The following is a 15,703-nucleotide window of genomic DNA, read 5'->3' on the forward strand; positions in this document are numbered from 1 at the left end:
TTTCTTCATGTAGCATGGCATTTGTATTATTTTATTGATAAACATAATTTTATTAATAACAATTTTAATGATAAACATAATGTTATTCAGAAGTGTTATATAGTTTTAATGAAATTTAGCGCTTACATAATTATTTTTACTTTAAATATTTTGAAATGTAATTTTAGTAATTTTTTTACAAAATATTTTTCAATAGTAATTGAAAATTTTAAAAGGAAAAAGCTAAATTTGCTGATGATACAAAATTTATTTGTTATTTTGAATATTATTGTTATTATTGCAGTGAAATAAATAACAAACAAAATTTTTTTTTAAATATTATTTTTTTATTTTGATTGTAAGATAACATTTGACAAAATAAATTGAAATTCTTTAAGAATTATCCTTTTGTCGTTTTTACAGTATATAATACAGTATATAGCTTATCAACGATTGCATATATAAATAGATAAAGATAAAGTCGATAACTTAATAAAATAGAACATATGTGGTAACTTAATATAAATAGAACAATTTTTTGTAGATAATAATGTTGTCTCTTATCAGTATGTTATCAGTATAAACAATATGTTGTCCCTTATGTGCATGTTGTCGATACAAATCGAGAAAAAATGTTACATTTATTGAACTGTTTAAAATTTTCTGTTTGAATCTTAATTATCCAATGCATAAGGGAAAGTAACATTAAAAATTATCATTTATAATTAACTATTATTAAGAATTAATATTAAAAATTAATATTAAAATTGAAATTTATAGAACTTAAATATTTTAAAGGATAATTATACTATTATATTACTATGAATATCAACTATATTATTATATTATTATATTATTATATCTTATTAAGAATTATTGCACAAATTTATATATAATATACTTATATGTTCATGATTATAAAACCGATTTAAGTTTATTTAGAAAATAGACTTCATCAATAAATGGTACTTTAACTATATTCAGATAATAATTAGATAACAATCAAATACAAATATTTTTATAATAAATGTGAATATTTGACATAATCTTTGAATGCAAATCACAAAAAGTATGTTTATAATATTTCTGTAGATATTAGATAATATTGAAATTGTGAATGTTTGTTTACAAATTACAGTAAGATAATGAAATTTAAAAGTTAATTTCAAATTTCAACGTTTTCAAGAAGAATCGTTAAAAAGGTATATTATATACACAAAATATACAGGATGGGCCAAATAACATGTGACAGGCTATTTTCTTCGAAACTATTGGAGATATGGACTTGAATTTTGTGTTACATTAAATGGCACATGGAGGCTGATTACTTGGCGGATAGGAAAATTTTTTGGAAGAATTTTAGGGGGACAAAAAGAAGGTACTCCTTATTTTTTTAATTGAATGGGGTACATTTTTTTTTAATATTCGGGTAGCTTTCATCAAATTGACAACATTTACTTGAAACATTTTTTTAATTTTTGTACTGTTAAGGAGTTATGAAAGATTTCAAAAAGTTATTCAGATAATGCTATCATATCAACTTTATCGCCAGCAAGCTCATTGCACATTTTGATGCGAACGTTTTGTTATCGAAGAGAACAGATTTCATATAATCATAATTTGAAAGCGATTAAATATTTTATCAAGAATTATTGTGCAAATTTATATATATAATATCTTGTGTTATATCTAGTTTACACATTTGATAAAAAATTGATTAACTTTTTGATTCTATTATAAAGAGATTTTTCGATAAAAAACATACTCTTCATCTATGGTTAAGAATTTATCAATATAAATATCAGAGAATAAGATTATATAAATATTAAGAAACATTTAATTTGGACATAATATTTAATTGTGTTGTAATATTTGTAATAACAAATACATAGAGATGAGATGGTGGTCGATTTTAAAGAGTTCTGCTATAGATTACTATTAAAGGTCATTTCAAGCAAAGTAATTGCAATATCAGATTTAATAAACTCCACTTACGATTATAAAATAATTTTTAATTAAGTATAAATAATTCCTGAATTTAGCAAAAAAAACTAACGCGAAAATATTTCTTTCTAAAATTTTTTTTTACACCTGACGAGCCGTGTAGTTCTTTCTGTATCTGCTGCAAAGTCTTGCCTTTGGTTTCAGGTACGTAGAGAAACGTGAATAAAGCACCAGCAAGACTGCACGCCGTGAATATCCAGAACGGTATGTGTATGCCGAAATTATCGGCTATGATTAGATACAATTTCGTCACGCTAAAGGCAATGACACCGGCCGCTATAACAGTTACTGTACTACCGAGAGCCTTTACATTCGTGGGAAATAATTCACCGATCATAGCTATCGGTAGCGGAGATAGACCTACAGAGAACATGATTACGTACATGATTACACCGACAGCAGGCAACCATGTTAGATTGCTAGTGTTCACATGATTATGCTGTAACTGGAAATATGTCGCGACCATGGCAGTCGAACAGGCAGAGCCGATTGCAGAGATGATCAGCAGTGATTTCCTGCCGCTGCGATCGGTGATAAACATACAAATGATTGTGCAAATCACTTGTACCGTGCCCAGTATCATGGTCAAATACTTGCCATCTAACTTATTATTTGTCTGATCAAAAATTAACTCAGCGTATTGTTCGACAGCCTGAACGCCGCTCATTTGATGAATAGCATTTAGAGATATTACTGTTATTAAGGCTCTGTAAAATCAAATTCACATTCTTTAAATACTTCTATAACAGAATGATAATTTTAAAATTATTAAAAGTTACTAATAACTTTAAATACTTTTTGCAAAAAGTTAACTTATTTAAAGAAATGTCACAAATTTGTAACTATATATTCTATTAATATGTATATGGCTAAGAAAAAGTCGTAATAAATATTTAATTTGCAGATTTATGTTTATAGAATATATTGTATTTATAATATATATTTTTATTTAAGTTTAGAATACGTTTATAAATTTTGCAATATTTTTTTAAATATCATACATTTTATATTATTTATTAAATTCAATCTTATATTTATAATAAGAATATTTTTTTAATATTAAACATTTTTTAATATTATCGTATGCTAAAATTATTCCATTATAAAGAATAAATTTGTAAAAAGCATTTGAGAAGCATTAAATAGCATTATTAAAATAAAAGTATAAATCTTAAAAGCATTTCGTTTATATCATGTACGTATTATATAGCTAACTAAATAGAATTATTTATGAAGATTATATTGAATGTCGTTCATACTATGACAAAACAAAATTTGTGACGTCTTACCTGCGATTTCCAGGCATGCATAAAAGTTCTCGAAAACCAGTATTATTTGTCAAATCAACTTGCACGGACCGTTCGATATCATCTGCTTCCTTATAAACATCACTTTCTCCTCTTAATTGAATGAGAGAATTTATGGCTTTCTGTCTGGCATTGCGGCGCATCAATTGGTACGGTGATTCTGGTACCCAGATGAAAGTGATCAAAAACAAGCAAGGCCCCGCCAAGGACACAAAGGCAAGATTGCTAACTGATAGAAATGGACCTATCACGTATTCGAGTGTGGTACCAAATTTTGAAATGACTGTTAACATAGATGTCAAAATACCACGAATGTTTGGTGGTGAAATTTCAGCAATATATATTACTGTCACCGAATGGGTAATACCTGTAGATAATCCGGCCAAAAATCTCGATATATACAATTCCTGAAAAACACAGAAAAAATAAGAACATTAATAGATGTATTGTGTCAAATTGATGCTCATTTTTGTGTTTTCCGAACTCAAAAAGATAATGTTAACATTTTTATTAAACATAAATGTATTAGTTTCTATACAGTTAAAAATTGCATATATATATTTGCTTTAATTGCCCTTCTCCCCTCTTCCTCTTTAAAAACCAATTTTAATTTATAAATATATTGTAATAACTGTATTATTCTAAACTAAACGGTTGATAAAGGCAATAGAGAGCAAATAATGCAGTGTATAGCAGTTGATATGTCAAGTAATATAGGTCCAAATAAATGTAAAAATAAAAATGAAAAATGAAAAAATTATATGTATGAGAATATAATTAATATAATGTGTAAGAAATTAATTTAATACATAGAATTAAACTTAAATTTAAAAACGTATGACAAGCTCTTATAATAAATAACACAAAAAATTCTCAGTTATAATGGCTAGTAAGAGCACAACGCCGTTCTTTGAGCGCACTAATTTATTAAAACAATAAGTCTAAAATTACATAGAACTATGTTGTATAATCGCGAACGTTTCGGTCCACTTTAAGACCCTCTTCAGCGCTAAATTACATGTGTAAAAAACGAGTCAAATAATTTATTAAATTCTATTGTTACATAATCTTATTCAGAAGTCGCAAATATAAAAGTCAAATTTTGTTAGTCCAAAAATTTTTTTTTTTTTTTTTACAAGTAAGCTTTTGAACAATGAGCTTCAAGAAATTACACTCTTTTACTATAACGGAAAGGAATATAATTAGTTTTATGTAATTTTAGACTTATTGTTTTAATAAATTAGTGCGCTCAAAGAACGGCGTTGTGCTTTTACTAGCCATTATAACTGAAAATTTTTTAAATTTAAAAATGAAAATATAAATGAACTATTAACAGTATTAGCGTAGCGAATGTTTCGAGCTCGAATTTGAGTCTTCCTCAGCGCAAAAATGATATTTGATAATAAAATTTAATTATGTACAAAGTGAACGACCTCGTTAAAAAACAGAACAGAAAAAAATTAATATACATAATTAATACTCGTTTGTTAATCGCTCAAAAAACACTTAATGGTTGTTAGGCCAGGAAGTATTTCTTCATGTAGCATGGCATTTGTATTATTTTATTGATAAACATAATTTTATTAATAACAATTTTAATGATAAACATAATGTTATTCAGAAATATTATATAGTTTTAATGAAATTTAGCACTTACATAATTATTTTTACTTTAAATATTTTGAAATGTAATTTTAGTAATTTTTTTACAAAATATTTTTCAATAGTAATTGAAAATTTTAAAAGGAAAAAGCTAAATTTGCTGATGATACAAAATTTATTTGTTATTTTGAATATTATTGTTATTATTGCAGTGAAATAAATAACAAACAAAATTTTTTTTTAAATATTATTTTTTTATTTTGATTGTAAGATAATATTTGACAAAATAAATTGAAGTTCTTTAAGAATTATCTTTTTGTTGTTTTTACAGTATATAACAGCTTACATCCATTGCACATATAAATAGATGAGGATAAAGTCGATAATTTAATAAAATAGAACATATGCAACAATTTTTTGAACAGTTTTTTGTAGATAATAATGTTGTCTTTTATCAGTATGTTATCAGTATGAACAATATGTTGTTCTTTATGTGCATTTTGTCGATACAAATCGAGAAAAAATGTTACATTTATTGAACTGTTTAAAATTTTCTGTTTGAATCTTAATCATCCAATATGCATAAGGGAAAGTAACATTAAAAATTATTATTTATAATTAACTATTATTAAGAATTAATATTAAAAATTAATATTAAAATTGAAATTTATAGAACTTAAATATTTTAAAGGATAATTATACTATTATATTACTATGAATATCAACTATATTATTATATTATTATATCTTATTAAGAATTATTGCACAAATTTATATATAATATACTTATATGTTCATAATTATAAAACCGATTTAAGTTTATTTAAAAAATAGATTTCATCAATAAATGTTATATTAACTATATTCAAATAATAATTAGATAACAATCAAATACAAATATTTTTATAATAAATGTGAATATTTGACATAATCTTTGAATGCAAAAATCACAAAAAGTATGTTTATAATATTTCTGTAGATATTAAATAATATTGAAATTGTGAATGTTTGTTTATAAATTACAGTAAGATAATGAAATTTAAAAGTTAATTTCAAATTTCAACGTTTTCAAGAAGAATCGTTATAAAGATATATTATATACACAAAATATACAGGATGGGCCAAATAACATGTGACAGGCTATTTTCTTCGAAACTATTGGAGATATGGACTTGAATTTTGTGTTACATTAAATGGCACATGGAGGCTGATTACTTGGCGCATAGGAACATTTTTTGGAAGGATTTTAGGGGGACAAAAAAAAGGTACTCCTTATTTTTTTAATTGAATGGGGTACATAGAGAAATGTAACTAGAGAAATAAATGTACAATGTAAATTGCCAGTATTTACATCAAGTCACTTTATTAAATGTTCAAAATGGTGTCCACGAGCTCCTATACACATGTTAATGCGTAGATTGTTTCAGATATCAAATTTCACGTCTAATCTGCGACAGAATTTCCATTGTAATATTGGCAACTGATTGTAAGAAATTACCTTAAATCAAATTGAAATCTTTCATAACTGCTTAACAGTACAAAAATAAAAATAATGTTTCAAGTAAATGTAGTTAGTTTGATGAAAGCTACCCGAATATTTAAAAAAATGTACCCCATTCAATTAAAAAAAAATAAGGGATACCTTCTTTTATCCACTTAAAAGTCCCCCCAAAAAATTTTCCTACGCGCCAAGTAATCAGCCCCCATGTGCCATTTAGTGTAAAAAAATTCAAGTCCATATTTCCAATAGTTTCGGAGAAAATAGCCAGTCACTGGTTATTTGGCCCACTCTGTATAACCATGCTAAGAGTCAAATTCTTGAGATAAAGAATCTAGATTTATAATAAAATAAAATAAATAAACAGAGTAAGTTTAAATTTTTAATATCAGGATGTGCTTTGAAAAACATGTGATATATTATTTAGATCTTAAATAAATATTGCAAATATTAAAGTTAAATTTAGTTACCCATGATGATGTTGCAAAGGCTATCATTAACCAACTAGTGATTGAAGGCACAGCTGCGAATAACATAGTATTTTTTCTGCCAATAACATTCACTATAAATACACAAATAACACAACCCGCCATTGCACCTAACATAAGTAAAGATGACACCCAAGATGCTTCCTCCGAAGTTAAACGTACAGGATATGTTTCATCTTTTCCTTGCATCAATATAGGCAAAGTTGGAGATGCCCAACCAAAATATTGGCCGACTGTCAGCATACCCAGATTTCCTAAAATGGTAAAAAATAAAATTAGACAGAATTGATATATTTCGTAATCATATGCGTGTATATGTGTGTGTGTACACATATTTTATAATTTGTGTAATTGTTTTTGTTATAATATAATTATTTTTAATATTATATTGGAATTAAAATTTTTAAATATGTAGAAATAGGTTTTTAATTTGTAACATACCATTTTTTCATATTTACTTTAAAAAATACATATTACATTTAAAATTAATTTGAAATAGACCCAATAAGCGTGGTTTTACGTATCATAAGCAGTTAAGACAATTGAAGAAAGTATACAAATTTAGAGAGATTACACAATACAATACTAAAAAAAAGTAATACGCTCTAAAAAATACAGATGTAAAATATTTCAGAAATTAAATACGATGATAATTTAAATAACATTTCGTGTTTATAAAAAATAATTTTTAATTTATTTTAAGTTTAGTTATATATTAATAATAAAAATAAGATTTGTGTCCATATATTCGAAAAATTATTTATTTATTTAATTATTCCAAAAAACATACCTGCTATAGCAGCAAGATATATCTTCTTCATCTTTCACAATACGATCTGTTCCACATGCAAATGTTAAATGACAAGTTCGTAATAATAAGCGTATTAAATTCTGTTTATATCAACACGTAAAAGTTATTCAGATAATGCTATCATATCAATTTTCTCGCCAGCAAGCACATTGTACATTTTGATGCAAATGTTTTGTTATCCAAGAGAACAGATTTCATATAATCATAATTTGAAAGCGATTAAATATCTTATCAGGGACCCGGACCGAAAGCTTTTTTCAGTTCGGTTCCGGTTACGGTTTAATAAAACATCGAATTAGGGGTTTAGTTTCAGTTTCGGTTTCTTGACCAGTGAACGAAACCGAAACTGAAAAAATTACGGTTTTTTAAAACTTTTTTTTCGGTTATAGTTACTTGTATGGAAAGAGTTTGAAGTGTAATGATAAATTTAATAAAATCACTTTTTTTATATTAAATTGTATATTTGCAGATGACAAGAAATAAAAATAAGAAATTATATTATTTAATACAATGCTTTATTTTATGCATATACATGTGTAAAAGATAAACTAAAATGTGATTAATTTGGTAGATTCAGATAGAAGAATTAAGATATAAGCAACGTAGAGATAACAATTAACAATAATAATAAAAAATTTAGAAAGATTAAAAAATCTAAATAAGCATAATGTTATTTTACTCCAAACTAATATTTCGAAAAACTTATTATTAAAAAATTAAGCATTTCAATCGAGCATTAAGTCGTCATATTGATTCAACTATGAAAAACAGATTTATACATATATAGATTAAGAACCGGAAAAAGAACCGAAAAGAACTGTTAACCGTAAATAATATTATTGGTTCGGTTATGATTTCGGTGTTCTAAATTTTATAAAATTTGGTTTCGGTTTCGGTATCGGTTCACCTAAAAAAAAGGGTTACGAAACGGTTTTTGGTTTCAATTCCGGTTCGGTTCGGATCCCTGTATCTTATCAAGAATTATTGTGCAAATTTATATATATAATATCTTGTGTTATATCTAGTTCACACATTTGACAAAAAATCGATTAACTTTTTGATTCTATTATCAAGATATTTTTCGATAAAAACATATTATTCATCTATGGTTAAGAATTTATCAATATAAATATCAGAGAACAAGATTATATAAACATTAAGAAACATTTAATACGGACATAATATGTAATTGTGTTGTAACATTTGTAATAACAAATATATAGATATGAGACGATGCTCGTATAGTATTAATAGCATATGTTTACATTTTTAACGAAAAATTAACATAAACTATAAAACCAACACTTAATGATAATATTAATTTAATTTTTAATATATATTGAGTGGCTCAGATGTCAAGTCTATCCAAAGTACATTTGATTTACAGTTATTTACAGTACAACCTTTATGGAAAAAACACTAAAAAAAAACATAAAATAACACTAAACGTAACACTCAATTCGAGTGTTATTTCGGACACTTAACTTGAGTATAACCCTAAACTTAAGTACAACCCCCAACTTGAGAGTTAACTTGAGTGTTATTCTCAACTTTATTTCCAATTTATCCGACCAGTTGGAAATAATCTATTTTATATTTTAAATCTCTTGTTGAGATTATACAGAACTTATTAGAGATTATAAAGAGATTATACTTTTATGTTCAGTTTGACCTGCTCTATCTGCCCTAGAGAGGTGGGGCGATTATTCCCGGACACCCTGTATAAAGCCTACAACAAACAGGTACTACTAAATATAAAATTTGAAGTATGTCTTTTGTGTCAATTTTTGTGGCAAAAATCGCAAAATGGTAGAGGACTTTTATGTTCAGTTTGACCTGCTCTATTATTCCTAGAGAGGTAGAGCGATTATTATCAGACACTTTGTATATATATATATAATATCGTATATATCGATACACATACGATCGAATATCCACACATCTATCGCTGTCACCTATCCGATATGCATAGGTTCCTATACGGTGCAAAACGCAAAGAATAGCATTCTATCAAAAGAGAATAATTCTTGCGCTCAAATAGTTAGATCAGACTTAATATGATACAACTTACTGTGTTTTCAGTCTGTGACATTGATTATTCGAATCAGCTGTCAACGGTCTTGAGAGCGGTATGGATGTGCACGCGCGTCTTCGCTGTTCTCCTCGGTGTGAGTGAGTTGTCTCAATCATATTAAGTCTGATCTAACTATTTGAGCGCAAGAATTATTCTCTTTTGATAAAATGCTGTTCCTTGCGTTTTGCACCGTATAGGAGCCCATGCATATCGGATAGATGACAGCGATAGATGTGTGGATATTTGATCGTATGTGTATGTATATCAATTAGACAACTAGCTAAACTCGCAATTATATTTATCTTAAGCTCATAAAATTTGTAGGGTAATCTCATTGAAGAAGGCTCGAAAGAAGTCCGAAACGTTTGAGAGACAATAAACCATAGACCATATTTGGTGTTGAATATATAAACCTAACGTCTCACATCTGCGACCTTGACCTTGACATATGTTATAAGGTCATGACTTTAAGTCACATTCAAAAGGTTTGTGCCAGAGCTTTGTCTGGTCCCCCATGCCCTCCCATAAATAAATATAACAAAACTTGAGTATAGAAACTACAAAGGTTGACAGTACTGCTAAAAAGTTTTAATATAAAAATCTTAATTCAATCTATGTCTGAAAAATATTTTGAGAAACTTTTTTTTCTTTATAATTTTTACTTTATAACCACAAATAATCATTTTCCTGTATTCTGTTGGATCATTATACAGTTTCACATGGGTTTTTAGTACATATAATGTGCGAAAGATACGTATAACAATTGAAACTTTTTTATTTATAACTTTTTATAAAACAATGAGCGACGCTTAAACCTTTTACAGGATATTTAAGATAGTGATCTTGATAATGTATCAAGATCAAGATCATTGGGGATAAATCTGTTAATGTCCATATTTATCCGATCTATCATCAACTATCATAACATCACTAATTGTCAGTTCTGTTCATACAATATTTATATTTATATATATTCAAACCAAATATCTAATCAATTTATTTTCACTTTTAATATATAATCACATTAATTAATATAAGATTTAAAGAATAAAAATTTAGTTTATTTAAATTACACTGTGGCAGATTTTATTTACGAGTCACTTACGATTGCCTGATTCGTGCTTTTATTGAATGACTCCCTAATTCTCGATTTAGGACTGCTCGATGCAGTTATAGTTAAGTTTAAATTTGATTAAGTCGTTAATCAAATTTAAACTTAACTATAACTGCATCGAGCAGTCCTAAATCGAGAATTAGGGAGTCATTCAATAAAAGCACGAATCAGGCAATCGTAAGTGACTCGTAAATAAAATCTGCCACAGTGTAATTTAAATAAACTAAATTTTTATTCTTTTAATCAATCCAGTCAAATATGTATTTTGAAAACAGATTGGTAGAGAAAAATGTTTCAGATCAAAGTTGTACGGTTTTTAAGGGAGACATAAGAAGGTGGCAATGATATGACCTTAGATAATTTTTTAAAGGTGACGTAAACATCATATATTCTTGTAGCCTATGTTGAAAGCTTTCCAGAACACATAATAAAATATTTGTTCATTAAGTACTTTTCGAGTTATGGGGCTTGAAAGTTACAATATTTTGATATAAAATACAAAATATCGTGTAAAATATTTAATTTGCGGTAATCTTACTTTAATACTTATGCACAGAATAATGAGACAAATCAATTGGTGTAAAGAAAAACACATAGTTGTCTTAAAGAAAAAAATATGTAATTAAATTCATAATCAGAGGGAGATAATAAAACGACTTCACCACGATAGCACGAGTGGACAGTAATTAACAAAGAGTTCACGAATCGTTATACAGACCGTGGCTATAAAGTTTAAAAAAGAGAGTGTAAAAAGAACTCTACGCAAGTAAAGTTGTTGTAGTAAAACAATTATATATGGATATTGCAAATAAATCATATTATTACTACAACAAGCCAAGACTTAATATATTCCTGGATAAATTTCGAATATCCAGATTCTAATCTGGAAACAATTCTAAATAAAAATCACATACAACACCTTAAAAGCACACACTCTTTTTAATCCTATTATCAAAGGATTTTTATTATTATATCCTATTATAAAGGATGATTATAAAAAAAATTTTATATTTATAGAAACATGTCATTTATCTATATATAGTTAAGAATTTATTAGTATAAATATCAGAAAACAAAATTGTATAAACATGTATGCATGATAAGATAAATGTAATTGTGTTGTAATATTTGTTTACGATAAAACTCCAGCGGAATAACAAAGCGATAGTTTCCTCTGATTATGTCGAACTTTCCATTGGCTAAAAGATAATTCTTTTTGTTATGTATCCACTGGAGAGAACCAGCAATGACTAACGACTTATAAAATAGCATCCCGCGGGAACACGCTTGCAGTTGAGTTGTGATAATACGAATGGTCAGTCAAATATTCCATATCATGATTATCGTATCGCACTTTTGAACATCCAATCTTCTTCACTCTAATTTAAAATATATAGCCTCAAGGATTCTTCCTCGTCATTTATTTCTAATAATAAATATGATTATTCCAAAATTCATGTCTCACAGTGAAAATGGTTTAAACTTAATTCATGTATTGTGAATATAACTTTCCATTTCTCTGATAGACGCCTATCAGCAAACTCTTCATGGATAATTAAAAATCAACATTCGCAGCCATTGCTATTTTATCTGTGCACGCATTTTGCCAATAAAATAGAGTTCGATGAAATAAGTCTTTACTTCTTTTTTTCCGATCATTTTATTTAAATTTAAACAATTTTAGATTTCCGCAGAATGTTTCATTCTTTTTAAAATCGTTAAATCGTTCATTCATTTATGGAATTATTCATTACATTTTTCTTCTTTTTCTCATTGTCAGTCGCTGTTATTTCTGTGCATTTTTTATGTCTCATTCTAACATCTATTCAGATTGTCTGCATTAATACATATAAATCTGTGACTTTTTCTTGTTATTATTTTCTACCTTTCCTCATGGGTTTAGCAAGTGTGATTTGAGATTGATTCTCATTTATCTGACAATTATCAGTCATGCTTATTGTTAACTCGGACTCACAAGGAAAGGAATAGAAGTATCTCCCTCCGATTTTAATGCACTTTGAATATGTTGTAGTCTAGGTCAAAATAGGAGACAAGTATTTTTTTATACGCGCTTTTTCGGCCATTAAGAGGATGAAACATCCTCTTGAAAAAAATCGGTTTTTATATTTCTGAGCAAATAAACATCGAAATGGTAAGAGATATAAGAAAAAATTTTTGTGACCTTTAATGTACTTTAAAATTGCATAATCACATTTTTCGAAAATGTCATATTTTTCGAAATCTTCCCTTCCCCCTTCAATTTTAAAAATTTAATTTTAATAATTTAACTTTAATTTTAATTTTACTCTAGACGCATGTTTCGGTGATAAAATTAGTAAAACTTTAAATTTTAAATTTTGATTTTAAATCTAATACATATGTAAGCGGCGAATTCTACACTTTTAACTGTCTGTTACGTTCTGACGGCTTCACGTTTCTTCCTCCCAGGATTAGATGATAATTGTCCGATTGGTGATAACGAAAAATCGCTCGATAAATGGACCATTCTTGCCATATAATATTTTAAACATTTGACCGCGATGTCCAAATGAATACAGAGAGGTTCGACAATGAGACACTAGACATCTTTTCTGTTATCAAAAAACCGAAAAACAAACACAGCTGCACAAACTTAAAAAATTAAGAAATGCAAAAAATAAGAATGTCTTAATTTTCTACGAGCCCATATCAGTTCGGGGATTATCACCAATCGGCAACAATCAAATAAGACAGAAAAAGATACCGTCCATCGACAATTTTTAATACGTATTCTCGCCCCACACGTCCTCAAGAATTGATAGAAAAATGGACTTTCGGGAACAATGTAGTCACTACTCACTGATCATTCACCATTCATAATTCATAATTCACAAGTCACAGTCACAATTCTTTTCCAAGTTTACGAGTTTGTCGCTCAATTCGCGGCTGGAGTCAGCGTCAGTGAAACCAAAGCTTCAACCTTATCGGCTCGCTCTCTCGAATGGCCACAACAGACTGACTCTTCCTGTTAATTCTCCAAAGCTCTAAGAATCAGCTAAAGTAAATAAGTCTACTCTTAATCATTTTAGTTTATCCCAAACATCGCATTCTTATTTCTCCTAATTATCGCGAAAGTCCCAAAAGTAAACTCGAGTCGCCATTTTTCACAATCCAATCAAGAATGTTGGCCAGACGAAACATGCCACCCACTAAACACCAATAGCATTTTCAATGAATTTGAATCTACTTCTTAAAATATTTTCACATTTTTTTTTTATTTTTGCATTCCTTTGTTACGTCCAGGCTCGAAAAAGGATGAGTCAGTGGAAGGACGCGACTTACTCGTGTCGAAACGCACTTCTTATCTTAAACGCTTTCGACTCGAACGAACTATACAGACGCCTTAATCTGTCAAAGACCTCGAAGGCCTTTTACTAGATTAGTAGGCCGTTTGTTCGGTGGTCCCTTTTCGGTAAGGGAATTAAATCCCTGTTACACAAAATGGGACCTTGTGCGATTTTGGATTAGGCAAGCAAGAGTGAGGTTAATTAATTAAATTAATTATTAGAATTAAACATTATGATTTATTATAAAAAATTTAAGAAAATAAAGAAGATTAAACATACAGAATTTAACATTATTATCCGCGGTAACATAAAAAGTAATACGAATACATATATTTGTAAATGCTACTAATGTAATGTATAAGTGGTTGTATTTATAATTATTATCGCGGGTGTTACACAAATTCGAAGGTCATCAGTCAGAAAAATGCGGGAGAAATTCTAACGTTAAATTTTAGGTTCTAACTGATCATTACTGTATTAATTAATACAGTAAGAAAAAAAAGTATTATCAAAACGTATAAGTGACTAAATGTAAAAGTGTATGTTGATGATGGTCAGAAGAGTATTTGCCGCTCGTATGTGCGTTAAATTAAAATTAAGAGATTAAAATTTATGGAATAACTAAAACATGCATCTGTATAAAAATTAAATATAAAAAAATATAAATATAAATATAAAAAATATAATATTTACCAAGCCCGAGCCATAACATTTATTTATTTATTGATAATTTTATATACTCTTCGAGCAATTCTTTATTAATTATCTTGATGTTCTACCATAAAGAATGAAAGAGAAGAAAATATTGAGATTTTAACTCGGGTAAGATGGCCATAGTTTTTTAAAATGCAAAAAACATACTTTTATTTTTGTTATTTTTTAATAATGTTTATCATATTATCTTTACTAAAGATTAAATTACGTAATATTATCAAAATTAAAAGGAAAATATTTAGTAGAAATTTTATATTATCAAAATAGTACAACATAAGCATTGGCCATCTTACCCAACTTTTAAGGAAAAGATGACCATAGTGACGAAAAGATGGCCATAATATTTATAAAAAAATAGTAAAACAAAAATAAAAATTATAGGTCATATAACAATTTACATATCTTTATAATATGTCTAACGTCGATTACGATAGCTTAACTATAATTTATTCGACGTTATAACAGTTTTTGGTGGACAAATGAACAACTTTGCAGGTAGTCAAAAGTAAAAATATGATATAAGATTCACAATATCGTTATTTCGAACAATGTATGCACATAAACTACTTAAAATATCAATTATCTTTGATAATGAGTAAAAAAGCGCACTATGTAGAGATTATTGAAAAAATTATAGCCTATGGCCATCATACCCTATGCGTATTTTGTACCAGTACGTGAAATACCGGTTCTGCAAAAATACATAGGTATTCGCAAGGAGAAAGAAGAAAATCGGAATTTAGAAAAGAACCAGAGAAATGCAATGATTAATTTTAAGAATGTACA

At 27.6% G+C, this 15,703-nt stretch overlaps 1 protein-coding gene across 3 annotated transcripts; it reads right to left on the minus strand.

Moving 5' to 3' along the window:
- Nucleotides 1-1,842: 1,842 nt before the first annotated feature.
- Nucleotides 1,843-13,878, minus strand: LOC140662853 (facilitated trehalose transporter Tret1-like). 3 transcript variants are annotated; one of them, XM_072886515.1, is made up of 5 exons: nucleotides 7,669-8,020; nucleotides 6,861-7,132; nucleotides 3,658-3,697; nucleotides 3,273-3,450; nucleotides 1,843-2,690 (listed from the first exon to the last, which is right to left on the minus strand). In XM_072886515.1, the coding sequence occupies exons 1-5, from the start codon at nucleotides 7,697-7,699 to the stop codon at nucleotides 2,018-2,020; spliced, it is 1,194 nt and encodes a 397-aa protein (XP_072742616.1). In that variant the 5' UTR covers nucleotides 7,700-8,020; the 3' UTR covers nucleotides 1,843-2,017. The 3 variants fall into 3 exon arrangements, with proteins under 3 accessions (XP_072742616.1, XP_072742615.1, XP_072742614.1); XM_072886514.1 differs by lacking the exon at nucleotides 7,669-8,020 and adding an exon at nucleotides 13,717-13,878 and having other exon boundaries at nucleotides 3,273-3,697; XM_072886513.1 differs by having other exon boundaries at nucleotides 3,273-3,697.
- Between the last annotated feature and the right edge of the window lie 1,825 nt (nucleotides 13,879-15,703).

The sequence above is a fragment of the Anoplolepis gracilipes genome, chromosome 2 (genome assembly GCF_047496725.1).
Source record: "Anoplolepis gracilipes chromosome 2, ASM4749672v1, whole genome shotgun sequence".
Lineage (NCBI taxonomy): Eukaryota > Metazoa > Arthropoda > Insecta > Hymenoptera > Formicidae > Anoplolepis > Anoplolepis gracilipes.

Coding starts and splice junctions, on each gene's coding strand:
- LOC140662853 (XM_072886513.1), bottom strand. CDS start 7,699: ATGAAGAAGATATATCTTGCTGCTATAGCAG. Junction 7,133..7,668: donor ATATCTTGCTGCTATAGCAG/GTATGTTTTTTG, acceptor TTACCATTTTAG/GAAATCTGGGTATGCTGACA. Junction 2,691..3,272: donor TGCATGCCTGGAAATCGCAG/GTAAGACGTCAC, acceptor TTGATTTTACAG/AGCCTTAATAACAGTAATAT.